Source organism: Equus quagga, chromosome 4 (genome assembly GCF_021613505.1).
Source record: "Equus quagga isolate Etosha38 chromosome 4, UCLA_HA_Equagga_1.0, whole genome shotgun sequence".
In the NCBI taxonomy this organism is placed as follows: Eukaryota; Metazoa; Chordata; class Mammalia; order Perissodactyla; family Equidae; genus Equus; species Equus quagga.
Window position 1 is genome coordinate 123,845,712 of NC_060270.1, and position 22,978 is coordinate 123,868,689.

Below are 22,978 nucleotides of genomic sequence, written 5' to 3' on the forward strand. Positions count from 1 at the left end.
GAAACACGAGAAGCGGATAAAGCTTTCCTCATTTTTAAACAAAAGTCGCACGGGAGTTCCTAGCGGGACCGGGGAAGGTGGGGTGCCCTTGGCGCTCGGGTGGCCGAGGGCGGGCCGGGACGCTGGACCATCCCTGCCTCCCTCCGCCCATCCCCCGGGGCTGGGTCTGAAGTCCTCGTCCGGGAGCGCTGCGGCCGCCCGGGGCTCCGAGGGTCTGGGGCCTCGGCCCCGGCGCCCCCCTCTCGGGCCGGGAGGCAGCAGCGCGCACGGAAGTGCGCTCGGCTCTCCCAGGCCGGGGCCGGCTCTCCTCCTCCACTTCCTCCTGAGCGGCGGCCCGGCCTCCCGGGCCGGCTCCTCCCCCTGCTCGGCCTCCTCCCACTGCCCGGGGCCGCACTCAGGCCGGGGGTGCGGCGCTCACCCGGCGATCCCAAGCCCCAGACGCTGCGTGGAGCGGCCGAGCGGAGGGAGGCGAAGGGCCGCCCGCGCTGCTGTCCCCGCCCCGCGCGCCCTGCGCCCCACTTCCCGGGCGGCCGCTCCGAGGCTCAGCCCTCCTGCCTCCCCCGGCGCCGTCCCGGACCCGCCGGGGAGCGAGCGGCCGGCAAGTCTCGGCGCGCGCAGGCGGCGGGCCGAGGGCACCGAGCGCTCCGGGAGGGGTGGCCGCGGCCCCGGGCTCGGCGCCCCGCGCGCACTTCGGCGATGGCTTCTCCGCCGCCGCGGCCGCTGCGCTTTCGCCCCCGACGCCTCCTGCTCCCTCTCCTCGGATTCCTGCTGCCTCTGTGCGGCGCCTTCAACCTGGACGTGGACAGTCCTGCCGAGTACTCCGGCCCCGAGGGAAGTTACTTCGGCTTCGCGGTGGATTTCTTCGTGCCCAGCGCGTCTTCGTAAGTGGCCGCACTTGGAAGGGGAGTCGGCCTCCTCCCCCACCGCGCGCACCCACCCTGCGTCTCCCCACTGGGAAAGATCCCTGGGGGAGATCCGGGGCTCTGTCTGTCCCCCTAACCCCCACAGGGTGGTTTAGGTTCTGGATGGATGAAATTTTGGGGAGCTGAACCCCCTCGGCACCCACCACCCAGTTCCCCCTCTCTTCTTCTCCGAGGGAGAGCTTTGAAGCAGACCTGTGCTTCAAATTCGGGGAAAGTGGGAAATCAACAAAGGCTGGTGGGGCGGGACTCCGCGACCCCCGCCCTTGGCCGGGACCTGGTCCCTTTCATCTCCGAACTTCTTTTTCTCCGGTCCCCGGGAGCCTTCCCGGTAGTCTTTTTTTCTGCTTCACAGACTTAGACACCCGTCCTTTTTGCTCTCCCTAAACAAGCCCTCCCCCACTCTTTCCGCCTCTCAGTCTGGTTGTTTCTCCTCATTTACTCCTTTTCCAGACATTCTGATGACGAAAATGCCCATCCTGTCGTAGTAAATTCATTGTGTCTTATCTCTGGGACTGTCAGACCTATGCACATTTGAGGGTGAACAGATGAATTGAATGTGTCATCTGTTCTTTTTGTAGTGATTCATTATTTAGGTCATTGTTCAGAAAGAACAAGGGTGTTCGCTGAGTTTTCGCTCACTACAGGTCGTTTGAATACTGCAGTATTTAAGAATTCAATTATGTTTTCAAATTGCCAACGTTTCGAGTTGCAGAGACCGTTAGGATTTGTCACAGAGTTATTGTCATTATTGGATTAAAAATTGTCTCTGACTTTGCTGAACGCTGACATCATTCTCACCACCCCACCCCCAAGTTAGCGTTAGAAATACTGATTTAATAAGTGTTTACTGGCTGTCTTCTGATGTTTAAATCTTGTTTTCAAGTGGGAGAACTCTTCTTAGGGTTCTTTCTAAGCTCTTAGAAATTCTAACAACATATTTTTGTTTCTAAATTTTCTCTAGATTTTAGGGTTTTGTTTTTTGCGGGGAGAGAGAGGATAATTTTCATGGTCGGTGCTTAGATAGGACCATTTTTCCACTTCACACATGCCTAGTTTGAGGATGATCTAAATATTTTTCCATGACTGTTAGAACATTCAGCAGGATTTATTCTTATCTTCTTTCTGAATGTTGCTGAATGTCATTCATTTTTGTGACAACCTTTGCAGCAATAAATAGGTTGGAAGCAGTTAGTAGTGGAAACTAGACAGTTTTCTGTAGTGAACTCAGTTTTGTTTGTTTCCAGCTTCAGTGCTTTCTGTGAGACCTGAATACATATTTTCCAAAACGATACAAATAATCATTAAATTTGGCAACATTTACCACCTTCTCATTTGATTTAATCATTTGCCAGCCTTATCTGTTATTTAAAAAATTTTTGTTTCCAGGTATTTTTAAGCTTATGCCTTTATGGTGCAGAGGATTTTAGTTGTCCCAGGGGTGTTCTCTTAGACTTAATTTGTACAGAAATTCTAATAATTTTGCAAATATTTATTGTCAAGAATTAGTACTTGAAGTAGCAAGAGTTAGCACTGAAGATACCTGAGTTGATGGAGTGTTTTGTAGATGTTGCTCTGGATTCTGTAGCAACCCTCTGAGATGTCACACTACTGAGTGTGACAAGATGATAAACTTTACGTGTTTTTACCATGAAAGATGTAGTGATATTGAACTGTTGGCGTGAGATACTCACTATTTTTGGTTCTGAGGCTGGATGGCTCATCCTGGATTAGTCACTGTAGTTGTTGAATATACTGTGACCTCACAGGTTTGCATGACCTCCCATGTGGGCCGTCAGAGTAAGCTAAAATTGAACTTGGTTTGGTTTCACGTAATATTTTGAAATCTTCCTCGGTGACTTTGTTATTGATAGACTTGTGAGCTCTAGGTATAGCCTAACTTAAAAAATAGAAATCAACTATGAGATTCTTTTAAAACAAAGATTTCTACTTACTGAACTTTTCAGATTTAACAAAGATAAATGCAAAATTATGCTTAATTTTGTAAAAAGGTACTTTTAAATTTAGCAGGCATTGAAATCCAAGGTACATGGGGATGCCATGTATAATATTACCAGCTGCTTACTGTTGTTGTTATTTGGTGTGATCATAAACTTCTAAAGGAAAAAAAAAGGAAAAAATCCACATTATAGGAAGGGTTTGCTAATTAAAGATGCCTTTCTTCTGAAGGAAGGTGCCTGGATTAATGAGGAAGCGCAGGTGGCGCAGTCTCTCCTTGCTGCTTCTGGTTTCCAGAGGTGTCCAGATCCCTCCAGCAAGCTGGGGAATTGTTTTAGGTCTCATTTTTCTTATTATAGAAAATTGTTATTGAACTATTTCCATTTTGTTGTGAAAACTAATGAATCAATGTTTGTCAAAGAGAGGGAAAAATAAAGTACTAGCAAAAATATTAAGGTGACTCCTCAAGAAAATCTCTCCAGAAATGAGTCTTAGGTTCGAAGTGGAAAGTCACAAAAATAGTGATTTAAAAATTATGAAAAGTGAAGGCCAGCCCGGTTGTGCAGCAGTTAAGTTCGCACATTCTGTTTTGGGGGCCCTGGGTTTGCCAATTCGGATCCCAATTGTGGACTTACGCACCTCTTGTTAATCCATGCTGTGGCAGGCATCCCACATAGAAAGTAGAGGAAGATGGGCACGGAAGTTAGCTCAGGGCCAGTCTTCCTCAGCAAAAAAGAGAAGAATTGGCAGCAGATGTTAGCTCAGGGCTAATCTTCCTCAAAAAAAAAAAAAATTATGAAAAATCAGTGTTCTATTTTTTCCTGTTATGTGTTAATTTATGGTAGCCATATTGCCAAAAAATTTAAATTACATAAAATTTAAAGATCATATACAGGCCAAGAAGTAAAGTCATATTTTTCTGGTGGAGAATAATTGGACAAACTAAAAATTGCACCCTAAGTTTAATTGTGATAATGATATCTTACACTGGTTAACCTATTTCATAATTTACAAAGCACTTTTACTTAGGATATCTTTCGTCTATCGCTCAAACTGCCAGGGGAAGTAGGGAAGCAGATAAATTCTTTCTTACAGTTGAGGGAACTGAGGCTAGAGGATGGTACAGTCTTTGGTTGTTTGAGTGGGTTGCTGCGGGGGCAGGATCAAAAGGCAGAGGGTATGAAATTCAAATTCCGTTTAATTTTTATGTTCAAATTTTAAATTTTTAAGAAGAAAATAACCGAACAATTTTCTTATTTATTCCTCAAATATATTATTATTATACAGTTCTCATTTCACGTATATATTTACTTTTTTTTCTAGATTTTTTGATTTTTTTCCTTTTTCTCCCCAAAGCCCCCCAGTACATAGTTGTATATTCTTCGTTGTGGGTCCTTCTAGTTGCGGCAGGTGGGACGCTGCCTCACTGTGGTTTGATGAGCAGCGCCATGTCCGCGCCCAAGATTCGAACCAACGAAACACTGAGCCGCCTGCAGCGGGGCGTGCGAACTCAACCACTCGGCCACGGGGCCAGCCCCATCACATATATATTTACTTTTAAATAATGCTGTAATGACCAACACTGTATTAGAATTCTTGCCTTTTTCCCTATAAAACACTAATGGAGCCTTATTTACAGTTACTTGAAGTGTTCCTGTGACCCCAGAGACAGGGGTAACAGGTGTGAGCAAGTGTTCCCTGGTCGCAGAAGGTCCTGCAGAATGTTTGCTGGTTCTCAATCCTGAGTTCCTATTTGCAACATCTGGAGAACTTTTAAAATATAGTTGTTGCCCTGCTTGCTCCTTAGATCTAGAAGCAGACCTCTCACTTCATCCTCCAGCAGACCGTGGGGCGTTTTTCCTTATCTGGCCCATCTTACCTCAACTTGATTAAAAATGAACTCTTTTTCACCAAGTGATGTCAGTTGCACCTCTGTTTCTATTAATGGTGTTATCATTTTCTCTGTCGCCCTGGAAATCATTTCATATTCCTCCTTCTCATTTTCTATTTTTCTTTGTCTCTCCTACTGTGCTCTCCTAATATTAGTCAGTGATTAGTCACCAGGCAGAAGGTCCTAGAAAGACTTCCTTGTTAGTGTTTCTTGCATCCGTCTTTGCTTTCCACTTCTACTTTGACCTCCTTATTTAAGCCCAGTCATCACAAGTGTGGTCCGTGAACTCAGGCTCTCATCCTCTTCCTATCATTTGGCTCTTAGACCTGCAAAGCATCTTAGATGTTTCTAATAGTTTTATCTTTCTGAAACATCTTTTTGATCCAGGTATTCTGCTGCTAACATGTCTTCAAAAATGTTCCCATGGCCAGAGAGAAAGTCCAAACTGCTTAACCTGCGATGAAGGCCCCTTTCAGTCTGTCCCAATCTGCATATACTTTTAAAAGTTCGTGGACCATTTCTCCCCTCACCCTTGTAACCATCTTCACAACCGTTTACAAAATGACGCCAGCTCATTTTCTTTGTTTTACTTTTCTTTTGTTTTCTGTCTTTTTTTTTTTTTTTTTTTTGGTGAGGAAGATTGGCCCTGAGCTAACATCTATGCCAGTCTTCCTCTATTTTGTATGTGGGGACACCACCATAGCATGGCATGATGAGTGGTGTATAGCTCCGTGCCCGGGATCTGAACCCCCAGGTGCTGGAGAACCCTGGACTGCCAAGTGGGACACGTGAACTTAACCACTACATCACTGGGCTGGCCCCTCATTTTCTCGAACTTAGTGTGTCTCTGGCTATATTGGTTCTTATTTCTTCTCATAAATAATATACATGCATAGACTATAGCCTTATTATTTAGAAAGCAAATCCTATGTTGATTACTCCTGATTAAGGCCCAAATTTTATAGGACATTATAAAAGAGAAAGGAAAATGCATAGAATTTATAGTTTAGAATTTATAGTTCACTGCAGCTGTTTTACATCATATAAATGTTGACTCTAGCATTTTTTGTTTTAATGAAAAGTAAATCTAAAACTGGAATTATAGCCCTGAAATAACATTCAACACTATTTTATACACATTTCTTTCTACATTGGTGCAGTACATGATAATTTTTCAGAAGTTCCTTTTGGTGAAGTCTCACTGGTCAGCCCGGTCAGCCAGATATATTAAAGATGCTTTATCTTGGAGAAGTCGGTGCTGAAAGCAGCCAAATGACTGACTTCATTTGGAGGGTTTAAAAATATGTACTTGTCATTGTTTGGCTGGTCACCTCTCCTTGGTAGTCAAGGTCACGTGCCCTGAAGCGCTGGCCCTTACAGGACACTTTGGAGGGGAAGTGCTGCATCCTCCTGGCTGGTTTCTCTCATCCTCTAGTCTGTCTCTGTCTCTGTCTCTCTCTCACTCCCCTTCTTCTGCCTTTCCCTCCCTGTCTCTCCTTTCTCTCCTTCCCTCTCCCTTGTCCTCCCTTCTCTGTCTCTTCCCCCCTCCCTCCCCTCCATCATTCCGTCCTCTCTCTCTCCTTTCTCCCTCACTTCCCTCCCCCAACACACACTCTGCCCTTTATCTTTTTGAATACTAATAGCCGGCTCATGTAGATAAACCTTAATTTTGAAGTCATTTAATGGAAATGTCTCAAGTCATTTAAAGAGTGGTGAGGATGGGGATCCTGATTTTGTTCTTGGGCAAACCTTTTGGAGGGAGATGGAATCTGTCAGGAGAAAGTTGCAGGCTTGTGAAACTAAGTTGCTGAGCTTCAGATTTTCAAGGCTAATAATCAGTAAAATCTTTGTCAGCCTCAACTAACCCTGTGTATCTTCCCCAATCTCCACCATTGTCAGGAAGTGGGCAAGCCGACTGTTTTCTACCCTTCTCTTTTTTTTCTCTTGAGCTCTTGCGTTTGAGTTAATTAATGGCTCTTCCAGAGAATGGAGGAAGGAAAAGCCCTTTTATTTTTTATTTTATTTTTTTAAAGATTGGCACCTGAGCTACCATCTGTTGCCAATCTTCCTTTTTTTTTTTCTTTCTTCTTCTTCTCCCCAAAGCCCCCCAGTACATAGTTGTATATTCTAGTTGTAGGTCCTTCTGGTTGTGTGAGAAAAGCCCGTTTAAAAACAGATTTTAATTTTTAGGTTTCCTACTTTATTAGGGAGTATTTTATTGATTGTTGTTTCTAGTTCCAATGCTATCATCTTGTATTTTTATGATCCTTTCAGCTTTTCTAAATTTGCTTTTATCTACTATCCATGCTCAGAAAATTTCTTTTTTGGGTGATTACTGTGGGCAATGTTATCTCCTTTCAATAGAAGAGGAAACTGAGGCTACAAGATTTCAAGTGACTTTCTCCATTGATTTCTATGGTGATTGTAACCTTTGGTCCCAAACTATGTCCTTTAGACAATACTGCTTGTATTGCAAGCATTGTTTTTCTGGTCTCTCACTTCTCTTATTCTGATTAAGCTGTTGGAGACATTCATTAGATATTCTTAGATGAACTTTGAGTAGCAATTATTTAATTTTTTATAAAGCATTTCATTAACAGGATTTTTTTGTTATTGTGGCAGAAAAACCCCACATGACGCAAAATTTACCCTCCCAACACACTGAGAGAGGCTTTTGTTTCTATAGTATGTGTTGCTTTTATATTCCTTAATTTTCTCATGTAGTACTTTTTACCATCCTGTACCCTTTATTCTATACAAATATTTCATTTTTCTCTACACAAGTCTCTCTTAAGACTTTAACATTTGTCTAATGCAATTTTACTTTCTCCATCTCTCCATTTTTCTCTTTGAAAAACTTTCTATAATGCTCTTAAAAGTAGCTTAAATATCATGTTGACATTTTAGACAAAGAACTTTATTCCTCAGTTTCTCTTCCTCCGTTAATCTAGGATTTAGAAATCGACAGCGCTCCCACATTCCTTTTCTGTTATTCTACCATTTCAGTGGCATTTCACCAATGTGCAAGACTGCACATGAAGGTATGTTTAGGAAAACTCGATGCACTCCCATATTAGTACCTCCGATTACCATCCTTTCATGCCCGTGACGTGCAAATGGTCTGATGAAAAGCAGCAGCCTTGTTCCTGGTCTTATCCAGGGAACTCGAGCTCTCTGCTGCCAAGAGAGCACAGTTTTCATTCAGAGCTCTCCTACTGTGCCCTTTTTCTCTGTCTTTGCGGAAGCCGGCGTCTGCTAATAACTTCCCAGCCCTCTCTGTGTTACAGTTCCAAGTAAAGAAAGTATGTGAGATCCAAAATAAAGAAGTTACTGTAAGAATAACTTAAATAATTGGATGTTTAATAGAAGATGATTTCCGTGTTCAGGGGTCAGGGACAGTGGAAATGGCTTATTTATGCTATATGGCTATTTTAAGATTAAGACCTCTTGCTCTTGAATTGCTACTCAGCTATGAATTTATAAAACTTTCCTTGAGCTCTTATTATGTGGCAGGTACAAAGATGAATTAGAGTCCCCTGAATTCAAGGAAGCAATTTATTGTGGAGTGGGAAGAATAGCTTTGACAAAAAATTATAGAAGATTGTGTAACGCGCTATGCGATGACATTCCAGAAATTAATTTGGCTTGTAGGTTTCTAGACAAATTCTGAGAACTAGCTCTCCTCTCCCAATCTCCTGGATCCTGGCCATTATCCACAACCCTAAAATCATATGTATACCTGTGCTTGTTTTATGCTTATTAGGGCCACTGCAGGAATGGCCCCGTGCCTTTTCAGGTGTAAACCCTGAAAAGTACACTTGTTGGAAATATTCTTTTTCCCCATGATGCACTCAAAAATAATTTAATTCAGATGAAGGGGGAAGTTTCATGGTCAACTTTTTTACCTGTTGAAATGAAAAATTTCATAAAAATGTATATATATGTAATTTAGCTGTTACCCAGCTGTGCGGTGGAAAAGGACCATGTGATGACAACGGGCTGCTCTCATTCGTGGGAGATGAGGGTGCTCTTATTCATAGCCTAATTTTTTTTTCTTACAAAAGGTTCTTGCTGAATGAAAACTAAGTTGATTTCTTACCCGGGGCCATTTGGCTGTGATGAGAGGGCTAGCGTTGGTGTTTTACTGATGCCAAATATGACTGCATAAAGCTTTATTAAACAGGGTGTGGTTTGGTTGGAAGTTTTTTCTTTATTTTGAGTATGAAGTTTTCAGATGAGTGTCAGAGAGGAGGATTCCTGTAACCTGGCAATTCATGCAGCCAGCTCTTGACTGTAATTTGGCAGCTAGCACCCGGCCGGAATGAAATTGAAATTGACAAAAGTAAGATGAATGCACTCCATATTTAAGATGGAGGCTTGTCCATAATTGCACAAAAAAGTGAAATACGGTTGTACATGTTTCCTTTGCTAGAAGACTTTAAGTGACAGTGTTTAAGGAGGAAATGAAATGATAATAGCCATAGCATCTGTCGAGGGCCTTTTGTGTCTAATTGAATCCTGCTTTCTTCTATGTTTCAGTCAGTTTCTTCTCAGTCTCTTTTACTGTATCCTCTTTCTTTACCTGACTCCTAAGTGTTGCTGTCTCTCAGAACTCACTCTTTGGCCCTCTTCTCTCTGAAGCTTCTCCCTGCGTGCTGAATGTTCTCTGTAAGGCAGAACTCTTCTCAGAGCTCCAGAGGACCAATTAGGTGCCTCACAGATGTTGCACACTAACGTATTGAGAACTGAATTCTTGGTTTTCCTATAAATACTTAATCGGCTTCCTGCTTCCCTATTCTTGAGGCGTTTCTAGCAAAATAAATGGTTCTCCCATCCATGCACTCCAGAACGAAACTTACGTGACATTCTTTAATCTTCTGATTCCCCATATTCAAGCCACCAGCTGTATCTGTTCTTTCTAATAGTTCCCCAGTCTGCCCACTGTCTCTTTCTCCATGCGCCCTCCTAACCCAGGTCACTATCACCTCTTCCCTCAGCTGCTAAAAGTGTCTTGCTTTCCTTGTTCCATTTTTGCCCCGCTGTCCCTTTAACCCTTTCCCAATAAGGCGCCAGATTTAGTTTTCTTTATTAGATTATATCATTTTTTTTGCTTAGAAAAACATTCAAAGGCTTCAGATGGAGCTTCACATGATAAACTCCGAAAGTTTTACCCTGGCTGAAAGGACCCTGCTTGACTTGGCTCTTGCCAAGCTCCCCAGCTTTATCCTGTGCCACTGCCAGCTTGCTCCCCTGCTTCAGCCACATCTCTTTCCTTGTAACTCTTGGGAAGCAGGCTCTTTCCTGCCTAGGGTCTTTGTACCTCTGCTTGGGGTGCTCCCATCTACCTCTTCATCCTTCTTTTATCCCACCTTTCTCCCTTCTCCCCAACACACAGACAGCGCTTGGTGCCCTCCTTCTAATCCTATACATCTCAGTTTACTTAGAGGTAAGTCCCCTGGCTGCGACTTATCTAAAAGAGGTCTTTCTCTCTCTCTTCCCCATTCTTTAGAGAGAACCTCCTAACTCTCCCTTTTATCTAAAGCAAGTCTCTCCCTTCCATTACTTAGAGATACCTTTTACCTGAAGAAGGTCTCCCCTCCTTATTCTCAAATAATCTCTCCCAGCCGATTGTTGGTTTCCTTCATAGCACTTGTAAGAGTGAGTACTTTCTTTCTTGGCTAGTTTCTGGTCTTCTTTCCCAAGGGAATGTAAGCCCCGCTGAGAGCTGGAACCAAGGTTGTCTTACTCATCATGCTAGCTCTGTGCCCTATATGGAAGAGACACTCAATCCATATCTTTTTCTGAATGAATAATAACTAAAAAAAGATGTCTTTTACTTAAAAATTTGACTCCTGACTATTTTGTCATCCACTAATTTTATCCTGACAAGAAATTGAATAGTGACCCTATTCTTTGACCACGGGTTGATTAGGTTAATTTTGTGAAGAGAAATTGTTAGTCACTGTTTAAAAAAAAAAATTGAAGTACAGTAGTTCCAGAAGATTCATTTTCCAAATGGAGAAATGATAATATTTACAACTACCATACTTCAGAATCTTTTTTTCCATTCAGCATTCAGGATATAGAAAGTGTATAGCAAACCACAAAAATGCAAGCAAAAATCAAAAACCTTCTCTGACTCTCGCCAGCATGTATTTTTTAACAGCTTTATTGAGATATGATTGACATATAATAAGCTACCTATATTGAAATTTGACCAGCATAAATTTTGAAATGACACGTCACCCTGAAGTTGCCTTACAGTGTGCTATTAGGGTGAATAAACCATGCTGAATAATGTATGTATGTAAAACAGCACCAAATGAAGAATGAAGATTGTGCCTTCGGTGAATGGTTTTTAGAAAATATTTGTGGATAACGTCAAAAGAATGCTCTTCCTACATCACAAGATATCGTCGATACTTTGTGCCATTGAGAATCTTGTCTCCCCTTTTGTATTTTAGCAGGATGTTTCTTCTTGTGGGAGCCCCCAAAGCAAACACCACCCAGCCGGGGATCGTGGAAGGAGGGCAAGTCCTCAAGTGTGACTGGTCTTCTCACCGAGGGTGCCAGCCGATTGAATTCGACGCCACAGGTAAATGTTCATGCGGTGGTGCCTTTTCTTAATTTATGTCACTTGATTTTTTTAATATCATTTAATTTTAAAAGCACTTGCTTTAGCTTAAAGGTAAACATTTAATAAATAATGCACAGAAGCACTTCAGATCCCCAGAGAAAGTTATAAAAAGACATGATTCATTATATGATTTTTTTCCTACAATTTTGTGGCATTTAAAAGTGTTAAGAATACACTGCGTTTCCATTGCTTTGGACGTCTTCAACTTTAAACCGATAGTGTCAATCTGGAAAAATCCAGGGAAAACCTTTTAAAATATTTTTGTACCTCTGCTGAGAAGAGGGAGCTCCTAGCAAGGCTTTTTGTCCTTTCTTTGTCAGCAGAATTGGAGTATGACTCATAACTGCAGAAGATGAGCTCTCTGATCAGGCATATAGTGAAGCCTGGGCTTGTGCTACCAAAACCAGCGGAGGAATCTTTTGGATTCAAGTAGATTTGGTTGACTTAAAAAAAAATTCTTATCCAAAATCTCTTGGGAAAATTATGTTATGGTTCTGATAGCATTAGAATTTTATCCACAGTGACAAATTTCCATATCAGTCAGGACTGTGGCAATAAGGAGAAAAACTGCATGAGGAAGATGAGAAGAAATAACTTAAGTTTTGTATTTACATCAGTGAAATAAAATATACGTAGTCCTGTACACGTTTGTATTGGTATATTTATGTCTATTGGTCAGAGCTTAGAGAATCTTCAAATAGTGTGACATTCTTCTGGTACAATAGTTTTACACATTTTTTTAACAATTCTGATTTGCTGGCTTTGACAGAATGTTTTAAGATAAGCCTGAAGAAAATCCTTATTTCCATAGTGTTATTTCCTCCTAGTTCTTAAATAGTTTTATTCTTGGAATTATAATATCATGAAACAGGAATTAGGATGTCGACTGTTCCATTTGACATCGTGATCAGTGCCAAAATGAGTGTCAGTCATTAAGCCAGCTCTTACAGGAATCAGGTCACCTGTTTGTTTTTTTCCATTTGAAACCATCTACATTAAACACGATTGTTTTTCCATATATGGCTAACATTTGGAAAACCCCAAGAGTATGGAAATAGGCTCAGTTTTACCACAAATGGAGAAATATAGTCATGCATCGCATAATGACATTTTGGTCAATGACAGACTGCATGTATGACTGTTGCCCTAGCCTCCTAAATTAGTAAGGGTGCTCCCAGGACAGAGATGGCACACTTAAATTGGGATAGAGGTCCCATAAGATGAGTGCCATGTGGCCTAGATGTGTAGCAGGCCATGCTATCTAGGTTTGTGTAAGTACACTCTATGATGTTTGCACAACGACGAAATCGCCCAGCAGTGTGTTTCTCAGCATGTATCCCCATCGTTAAGGAATGTCTGACTGTACCTGCGATTCAGAATATTATGGGTCATGGCATTTATATCTTCTAACAAAATATGAATACTAATAAAATGAAACTGTAGGTCAGTTTTGATAGATTGAACTGTTCAGATATGTTTCTGTATTCGACACCATAAATTTTTGTGTAGCGCAAGATAATTTATTAGTGGTCTTTTTTTGAAATGTGGCTTTATATAATATTTTGTTTATTGAGAAAATAACATATGCACCTGGTAGGAAAGATTTTGAACAGTCCAAAAGAGTACACAAGGAAAAATATGACTCGTTTACATCAGCCTGCTCAGAGGCAATTATTCTAAATAATTTCTTTGCTCCTTCTAGAATTTTCTTATTTCTACACATGTCTATATCTTTTTTTTTAAAAAAGGCAAATTCACAACTAGAATAAACAACTGTGTACTGGGGGGCTTTGGGGAGAAGAAGGGGAAAAAAAAAAGATTGGCAACAGATGTTAGTTCAGGGGTCAATCTTAAAAAAAAAGGCAGGGTCCGGCCCAGTGGCTGAGTAGTTGAGTTCATGCGCTCCACTTCCAGGGCCCAGGGTTTCACCGGTTTGGATTCTAGGTGCAGACATGGCACCACTCATCAGGCCATGCTGGGGTGGCATCCCGCATAGCACAACTAGAAGTACCTTCAACTAGAATATACAACCAGGTACTGGGGGGCTTTGGGGAGAAGAAGAAGGAAAAAAAAAGATTGGCAACAGATGTTAGCTGAGGGCCAATCTTCAAAAACAATAAAAAGGCAATTCACAAATAGAAATATACTAAATATATTGTCAGGTGCCTAACTGTTCACCCCACCCCCCTACCATACCTAACAATATAAATCTCTAATAGATCTTTCCATGTGGCTTATATGCATTTACCTCTTTCTTTGCAAATCACTGATAGTATTCTATTGTGTGTGCAGCCCAATTTGTTTCACTTATATTTCCTATTGATGGGCACTTAGATTGTTTCCAGTCTGTTGTTGTTATAAACACTGCTCAGGTGAAAAGCTTATACACAGGTATTTGTGCAAATGTGTGAGTATGTCTGTAGGGTCAAGCCCTAGTGGGGGATTTTTGGATCAAAGTATATGTATATTTAAAATTTTGATAGACGCTGCAAGTTACTCTTCACAAAGGTTTACACTTCTCCAATTATGTTTTCTGACACCTATGCCAATGCCATTTATCACCATATTTTTTCTGTGTCAATTTTATACTGTTATAGTATTATTATATATTATATATGTATATAATATATTTAATGTTATATTATTGTGTTGTTTTATATTGTTATATTAATTTGCATTCCTTTAATTAGCAGTAAGATTAAGCATCTTTGCATTTGTTTGTAAGTCATAGTATTCCTTTTCCTATGAGCTACTTTTAATATATTTGCACATATTTCCTATTGATTGTGAATATGAATCTCATTTGATGGCACTCCATCCTTGTGGTTGCTTAGGCCAAAATCTGGAGTCACGCTTGACATGAAATCTGTCAGCAAGTCAAAATTTAACTGCTTCTCATTCCGCTGCTAACATCCTGGTCCAAGCCACCATTGTTTCCCACCTGGACTGTTGCCCTCGACTCCTGAATTAGTAAGGTTGCTGCCGGGGCAGAGATGGCACGCTTAAATTGGGATAGTTTGAGGAGTTGTTGGTAAAAGGACTATTTGCAAAGGATTGTGGAGGGTCTCAGGGATTGCTAGTCCCTGGGCACTAGTTAAAATTTGGCCTCCAGGCCTGAAGGGAGAAAGCGAAAGGAGCAGTTACCAGAATCTGGACCAGGACTAGGTGGAGAGAACCATGTGACAGGAGCTGTGGCTTTTGTCAGAGGGCAGCACATTGCCAGGCCCAAGTGACAGGAAGGGAGGAGAAGGGGAATAAACCCTGACCTGTGTCCTTCCTCTCTTTGATCCTCTGTGCATGCTTCTCACTGGCTGAATGCAGTTGGGAGCCAGCGGGCGGGGCACTTTGTGAGTTCCTACTGGTCAGCATCCTGGGCAGAGAGTGGGGTGGAGAATGGGGCAGAGGAGCCCTGGGGGCAGTTGGAAGAAAGCCAGCACACCTCCTCCATGTTCTCCGCACTTCTGCCCGGGGTATCCCGATTGTTGATTCTCTACAGCAGCCAGAGTGATTCTTTTAAAATATTCAGATCATAACACTCCTGCCTAAATTCTGCTAATATCTCCCGGTGTGTCTTACAGTAGCCAAGAGGACTCTGAGTTTTCCAGCGCACTATTGCTATCCTTACCTTCATCTTCTCCCGTTCTCCCTGCTTTACAGGGTCTCTGCAGGGCTTGTAAACTATAGGAACGTTGCCACCTCACCTTTGCCTGGGCTGTTTCCTCTGCCTGGAACATGGTTTCCCCAAATGGACATGGGGTACCCCTCCACCACCAACTTCGAGACTTGCTCCGACATCATCTTCTCAGTGGTGCCCTGGCCATCTTATTTAAAATTGCAGTTCCCCTTTTCCCACTTTATGTTCCTGTCCTCTTCTCTGCCGTTTATTTCCCTGCAGTAGACACATTGCTATATAAGTTATTTATTTTTAGTTGCTGTCTCTTTCTCTCAATGAGGACGTGTGTTCTATTAGGATAGTTTTTTATTTGTTTTGTTCACAGCTGAAACCTCAGGGCCTGGAACAATGCCTGGTGCCCGGCACAAGTTGGTGCCCAATAAACTGAATAAATGAATGAATGAATGAATCATGAGAGCTTTTTCTATAGTGAAGAAATAACTGAAGCCGTTTATACTCGTACAAATATGTATTTTTTGTTCTGTTCTCTTTCGACCTTGCTGATATTTCTGCAATCATTTTGTATAACTTCTGAGACTTACGAAAAGAATATACAAATTAAGACTTCATTTTTTACGTTAGAATTTTTATTCACGTAGTTTGAATTTAAGAAAAGAAGACGATATAGGTTTCAGTAATTTAGTCCTGAAAATGTGTATCTGGAAACAGCACCATTAAACTGTGTCTTGACTTTATGGAAGAAATGCTTACAACTTAGAGCATCCTGACACATCTGTCCCGAGGAACTCTCCCCATCCTCACTTAAACATAGAAACATGTCTGCCCCGCAGAGGTCTTTTGTCTTTTCCGTTATCTCAAGGGAGATGGTGGCTTTTCTCTCTTTCTTTGCCTCATCTCAGTGTTGTGTCAAGGGAGATGGCAGCTGAGTGGATAAGTGTGGCTTCTGGAGGCAGGCTGCCTGGGGCCCAAACCCTGGCCCTGCCACTTACCAGCTGCTTGACTCGCCAGGGTGACTATCAGGTTACTGCCATCTCCAGATACAGTGTCCTCATCTAACCTGCTCCATAGGTACGTGTTCAACTGAAGGAGTTGACGTGTGTGTGAGTTAGGGCATGCAAGTGCTTAGCACAGGGACTGGCGCGTTGCAACGGCTCAGTCAATATAAACTGTTACCATGGCCTCCCTTCTCTGGAACCCTGCCCGGTCTTTCATTTGTCTCTATGTCCCTGCTATGCATTGGCCCTCTTCCTTTTTTTATTTTTTAACTTTTTAAACATGCTTAAATTTTTCTACCTGAAAAACTAATCAAAACAGCTTTCCCTTGGACATGTGTCTTCTCTTGGTCATTTTCCTTTCTTCTTTTCTTCACAGCCAGGGTATTGAATGCTGTGCCTCTCTTCATTACTTTCCGTATTCCATCACCCCTGTCTGGCTGCTAGCTAACCCCAGCCCAGCAAGTGCCCTCATTGTTAGTGGTGGCCTACTTCAGTGGACATTTGCCCCCTCATCTTATTGAACCTCTCTTTTACAGTTCATCCCAATGACTATTCCTTCCCTTTTTTTTTTTCTTCTTCTTTTGAGGAAAATTAGCCCTGAGCTAACATCTGCTGCCAATCCTCCTGTTTTTGCTGAGGAAGACTGGCCCTGAGCTAACATCCATGCCCATCTTCCTCTACTTTATATGTCAGATGCCTACCACAGCATGGCTTGCCAAGCAGTGCCGTGTCCCCCCCGGGATCCGAACCAGCAAACCCTGGGCCGCCAAAGTAGAATATGCGAACTTAACTGCTGCACCACCAGGCCGGCCCTGACCATTCCTTCCTTATGTAAAGTCTCTGCTCCTTGTCTGTCTGAAGCTATCGTGTACCCTTATTCCTCCTAACCTGCTTAATACTCTTGTGGAGTTTGGCCAGTGACTCTTCTTTTTTCACTTGCTCCATATTTGCTGTATATCACGGTGTCATGAAAAGGAAATTGGCATTGGATTCCATCAGACTTGAGGTCAAATCCAGGTTCTGCCATTTTCCCAGTGTTCCCTTGGGAACATTACCTACCTTTCCACGTGCTATAATACATTCCTGGGGTGATCATGAAGAGTTTAAATTAGTTAGTTTATCTGTGTTATTTTATTGTGCATCTGAGTCCAGAAGAGACTTTAATGCTTAAAAGGGCTCCATCCTCATGTTTTAATATTTGGGAAATAAAATTATTTTATTTAAATTAGCCCTGTTTTATATGATGTAGTAGGTATTACAACTATTAATCAGTATCATGTTTCTAAAACTTTTGAAAAACCCTTGAATTTAGGTAAGCCCATGTCACTTTTTCTAGGCAGTAAAACATGAGCAGAAGTGTGTCACGTGGGTAAAAAGGTTTAGAAGTTGGGGCGTTATTCTGCCTCTCCCCTTACAAGGTGCCATCGTGGGTGGTCATGGTTTATGCAGCCTCCACCAGCCGGGGTCCCTGAGTGAGCAACACGTGAAGCACAGACTCCTGCTGACGCACAGTGTATGTGTACAAAATAATCCTTGGTTATTTTTGACTAATAGATTTTGGGGATGCTTGTTACTACAGCATAGTGCAGCCGAACTGAATAATACATGTAGGGACGTTAAAATGGAATATTATCAGTAGTCAGCTGTTGGAAAATGGTTAAAATGGTTAAAATCCTTTTGTATTCTGCATGCCCTTTTGATCTTCTGTTAAGTTTCTTGTTCTATTTTTCTGGGTCCTGAGCGGCCAAGTGACTACATATCATTGCTTATGCTAAAAACGGCCCCTGGTTGGTAAATTGCGTTTAGACTGGGAGAAATTATAAATAGACTATAAATACCTGATGGAGATGCCGAAGCTTTGGCATTCCTTGAATACAGGGACCCTTACAACCAGCATGTCCTTCGTGGGAGCTCCGAAGGCAGTGGTGATGAAGTCATTACAAGAGAGACCAGCCCTGTGGGATGTGAGGCTTTGAAGCCAGGGCAGCTCCTGTACGCACCAGATCTTGTTTCCTCATGTCTGAGCTGTCACCTGGTGAGGCAAAAAGAAAAGCACGGGACACAAGCTGTTTGGACCGCTGCTCAGGGATGTTCATGTAAGGGCTCTCATCAAGGAGGTGTGTCTGGTTTTGTCCTACGTCCTCTATATAGACTGGTGCTACTGTGTGTGGCCTTTGGCAGTTTTGTAAGTCTGAAAGTTCAGTTGAGCCTTGAGAAGCCCCCCGGGGGTTGTTGCCTCAACATTTGAAGTTTGTATGAAGTATTTCAGGCTCATTTGTTTCTTGGGCTCTTTCTCCTTAGAAAGAACAGAATAGTGACTTTATCCCTTCCTGTAAAAAGAACAAATCTCAGCTAGCTCCAGAATCAGAATAAAAATTTTTGTAGTAAGGTGCTTTTTGGAGTTATGTTAAATAGGAAATGATGAATGGTCCTTTCCCATTTCCCTCCTCTTTTGGGTCAGGTTCTGTATATAGGCAGTCTTAGTACACTAAGTACAGCTCTTTTTTTCCATTAAGCTGATATTTATGTTGATTTTCTTTTTTTTTTCTCCTTATCTTATAATATGTTTGTTTTCCTGGTTAGACTGTAAGCTCTCGAGAGCAGGGAACAAATTTATTTCTGCTCACCATTGTGTGCTAGTGTCTGGAGAAGTGCCTGGCATATGGTAGGTTGCATTTGTGTGTATTGCACACAGGTGTTGGTTTTGTCATGAAAAGCAATAAAAATAGACTCTGGCTGAATTTAGCTGAACAGGAATTTATTGAAAGTATATTGCTGAATCATCTGTTTTCTGAAAAATGAGCAGGAACCAAGAGAAAAGCTGTTAGTGTTGGGTTTTACTGAGCTGGAATTGCTGTTGCTGACTCTGGGACAGCATCATGAGAGTGATTCTTACCCATCCCTGCCTCTGCATCACTTGCTGGAGAGTCAAAGCTTTTGTGGGAGTATCTGATTGGCTGAGTCTAAGTCATGCCTATGAAAGTCAGGGAGGGCATGCCTTATCTCACACAACTAAGAAAGATAGATTATGAGCTCGTATAGGGAACTAGAACCTAGGGTTCTTCAAAAGAAGAAAAAGAATAGGAATCAGAGGAGTCTTCTCTTTTTGGTTAGAAAACAAAGTAATAGAAAGAAAACATTCTTTATGAATACCATAAGTATCTATTACTGATCAATAATTCATGGACTCATTTTACTTTCAGTGTTTAGCAAAGATGTGCCTGGATATTAGATGATATATAATTTATTAGAAGGCCATTTGACTGCATCTTGTCACATGCTTTAAGGCATGTAGTGGTGGCTAAGGAAGACAATATGGATTTTGGCTTTAAGATAGCATAACACTTAGTTTCCAGCTCTTAAAGAAAGGTGAACTTCTGGTGTGCTTTCCTTCCTACCCCAGGGCATGATTTCGTGTAGTAGGGGAAGAGGAAGGGTCTCAAAAATATGTTTGGAAGACCAGTATAAATTTATTTCACTTTAATTATGAGCACTAGACACAAATAGATGTGTACCAAAATAAAAGAAGCGTAAGTGGGAAGTGTCTGTCTCTGCTTGAGGCCTTCGAGGAACGCTTCCCTGCTGGGTTGGTGACGTTTGAGGTAGCCCATGAAAAATGAGATGGAATTTACCAAATGTGGAAGAGGGTTCTAGGCAGAGAAAACGGTATGTGCGTGGATTAGTAAATGATGTTTATGAATGAAAATCAAGTAATTCCTGTGACACACATATAGATGTCCGTATGTGAGTGTAAGGTTTATATGTGTAAGGGGAGGGCGATGAGGCATCGAGGGCCTGATGAGAAATGACGTAAGCTGAGGAAGGATCTAAATGAATTTTAGAAAGTTACTCTAAACTAGCAGTCTAACCAAATCACTATACAGCCTAACACACGTAGAGCATTGTATTAAAAGTGAAAGGATCTAGGGCTCGGTGGGTGGACCTTGGGTCCTTGGTTCCATGCCATGCTGAGTAGATTTGACATGAACATTACAGAGAAAATAACACTTTCAGTACAGTCTGTTAATTTTCCTAGTCGTTATTTTTGGTAGAATTGTACAGGTTACAATATTATCATGGGTATCTTCAAAATATTGTAGACATGCCTTTTAAACAATTAAGGGAAAATATAGGTTTCTGTGATGAAGTTTAATTTAGCAGAAAATTCAGTGCAAGACGGCACGCTTACTTGCTGCTTTGATTTCTTGAGTGATGTTTGTGCATTAGTGAGCCTGCGGGAACAAAAGGAAGCCTCGCTCTAAATTTTATCTCTTGGATTTGTGAAATTTATCTCCCAAATGTGCTCTTTGTTAATTTTCTTTCAAAGTATTGACTCTTGCCTGTCTTCGTTTTCTTATTCCTGCTGACTTTCTTGACATATGTAAACAAAGCCATAACTAGGAGTGAAAAGAAACGCCTGCTGTCTTATTTTGCGTGTTCGCATATAGTGATTGAAATATTACAATTTGCCTTGAAAAAGTAGTTGTCCTCTTGGATATTTAAACTCTTTCATCTAGTGACTCCACACAATTTGTAGGTTTTCACCGAGGTCTGCATAATGGCTGGAAACTGATGTTTCCCTGAATTGACAGAATAATATGAACTTTGAAGCACTGTGGAATTAGTGAAAATGAAAAGGTCATTTTGGGATCTGATTTGTTTGTTTTACACTGGGATGATTGATATGTAGACAACACAATTTATTGAATGTGGACGTGGAAAAGTAGAATTTAAGCAAAGGTTAAAATAAGATTTAGTTTTAGGATTAATGGTCTGTGTATTTTAGGAAGCAAAAATATTCCAAAACTGTATTATGTTGGGGTGCAAAATAATATAGGGAATATTCAGTTAGCAGGCAAGGGGCAGTCTGTTATCTCAATTTTTGTCTTCATGGCTGAATTAGTTTCTTGTTGCTATTGTAACAACTTACTATAAACTTGGTGGCTTAAAAACAACACCGGTTTAGTACCCTCAGTTCTGAAGGTCACATGTCAAAATGGGTCTCTCTGGGCTGAAATCAAGGTGTCTGCAGTGCTGCATACCTTCTGGAAGCTCTAGGGAAGAATCCGTTTTCATGCCTTTTCCATCTTCTAGAGGCCACCCACATTCCTTGGCCTGTGGCTCCTTCTTCCATCTTATTTATTTATTTATTTTTGGGGGGAAGATTAGCCCTGAGCTAACTGCTGCCAGTCCTCCTCTTTTCACTGAGGAAGACTGGCCCTGAGCTAACATCCATGCCCATCTTACTCTACTTTATATGTGGGATGCCTACCACAGCATGATGTGCCAAGCGGTGCCATGTCCGCATCTGGGATCCGAACCGGCAAACCCAGGCCGCCGAAGCGGAACGTGTGCACTTAACCGCTGGGCCACCAGGCTGGCCCCTTCTTCTTCCATCTTAAAAGCCAGCAATGGTTAGCCTTTCTCAGGCTAAGTCGCTCTGACAGTAACTCTTCTGCCTCCCTGTTGTGATTACCTTGGGCCCACTGAGGTAATCTAGAGTAGTCTCCCATTTCAAGGCCCTTAGTTTAATCACATCTGCAAAGTCCCTTTTACCCTGTAAGGTCACATATTCAAATGTGAGGTTCTGGGGATTAGGACTTGGACATCCTTGGGTGGTGGTGGGGGGAAGGGACGTTATTTTGTTCCCACGGTGCCCTTTATGTATTTTGTTGTTTGTTATTGCTTATACTGCAAGCTACTTTAGGGCAAGAACAATGCTTACGTAAGTAGGCCTTGTTCCCTCTCTTGTTCCTTTTGCTTTGCTCTGTGGTTATGTGGAATGTGAATTCGGCTTAGAAGATACAGGCTCAGATTCAGGCCCTGACACTCGCTAGATGTGACTTTGGCCGAGTGACTGAAGGTTGCCAACCTCAGTTTTTTACCATTTGTCAAATAAACGTAATACCCCCCTCCGGGTTGTCATGTGGATCAGATGAGATAATGTCTGTAAAGGTACTTTGTAAACAGTGAAGCAGTATACAAATGAAGAAAGCGTTGGTTCTGCCACACCCATACTGCGGCCGTGGGGAAGTGAATAATTAGGAAGAGGAAAGAAAGAAAGAAAGATAACTGTGGATCTTCTTAAATGTGTTATACCTCATACCTCGGTTTGCATTTTAACCTCTGTTATGGTGACATTTGGGGAAATCCTCTCCTTACAACATGCTTTCCTTTTCTAGGAAGCAGATGTTACTGACTGATCATTGCCCAGTTTTCTCAATAGTAAGTCTTTTCCAAAAAGATAGACTGACGATCTGCACTGAAGCAGGAGAACCCACCTGGCCCCGTCAGAGTCCCTTAGTTTAGAAATACGGGCTTGCCTGCGTGTGGCTGAAAAATATGTCCCTGAAAAAAAGGAGAAGCTCCTGTGTTTATGTGCCAAATTCAGTGAATGGATGCCACTTCTCACCGACAATATCTGTCCTAGAAAACGTCAGAAGTCCAGTTACTCCCCTGCCCACCCAAAATGGCTTGCTGGAACACTTACCACTTGTTCCCAGAAGGGCTTGGCTGTAGGTTGTGGGCAGACTCCGGCCATGCCAGTTCTCTGGTCAAGAAAAATGCTGTGGAGTATTTTCTGGATATTACTGCGCCTTGTGTTTAATAGAAAATAGAAAACTTTTAGCCTCTCTGTGGCCTCTGTGCCATACAGTTTTCAACTCATTGCAGTTAAAACAATCAGGCAGACACGGAAACAGCCTCCTTAGTTTGACTGACTGACCGTCCTCTTGGTGAGTTTTCTTTCAGAGTTGTGTCTACAGTTGCGACAGTCCTGCAAATTAGAAAGTTAAAAACACAGAGAAAAATAGTCTCCTTTTCCTTGTTAATGCAAAAGAAGTTTATTCTAAAGAATTTTTCTTTTTAATGAAACTGTTTTTCCTGATATAATCTATTATCCCCTGGTACAGAATTATACAGTTGGAGAGCTGGTACGCAACT

At 41.9% G+C, this 22,978-nt stretch overlaps 1 protein-coding gene across 2 annotated transcripts in view; it reads left to right on the forward strand.

Moving 5' to 3' along the window:
* Nucleotides 1-366: 366 nt before the first annotated feature.
* ITGAV (integrin subunit alpha V) overlaps nucleotides 367-22,978 on the forward strand; it is an 86,760-nt gene continuing 64,148 nt past the window's right edge. The window contains exons 1-2 of one of the 2 annotated variants that reach the window (XM_046657827.1): nucleotides 367-881; nucleotides 11,238-11,365. In XM_046657827.1, the coding sequence (XP_046513783.1) occupies nucleotides 697-881; nucleotides 11,238-11,365 (313 nt within the window). In that variant the 5' untranslated portion in view covers nucleotides 367-696. Of the gene's footprint in view, nucleotides 882-11,234; nucleotides 11,366-22,978 lie in introns of both variants that reach the window. The other variant, XM_046657826.1, reaches the window with a different exon arrangement.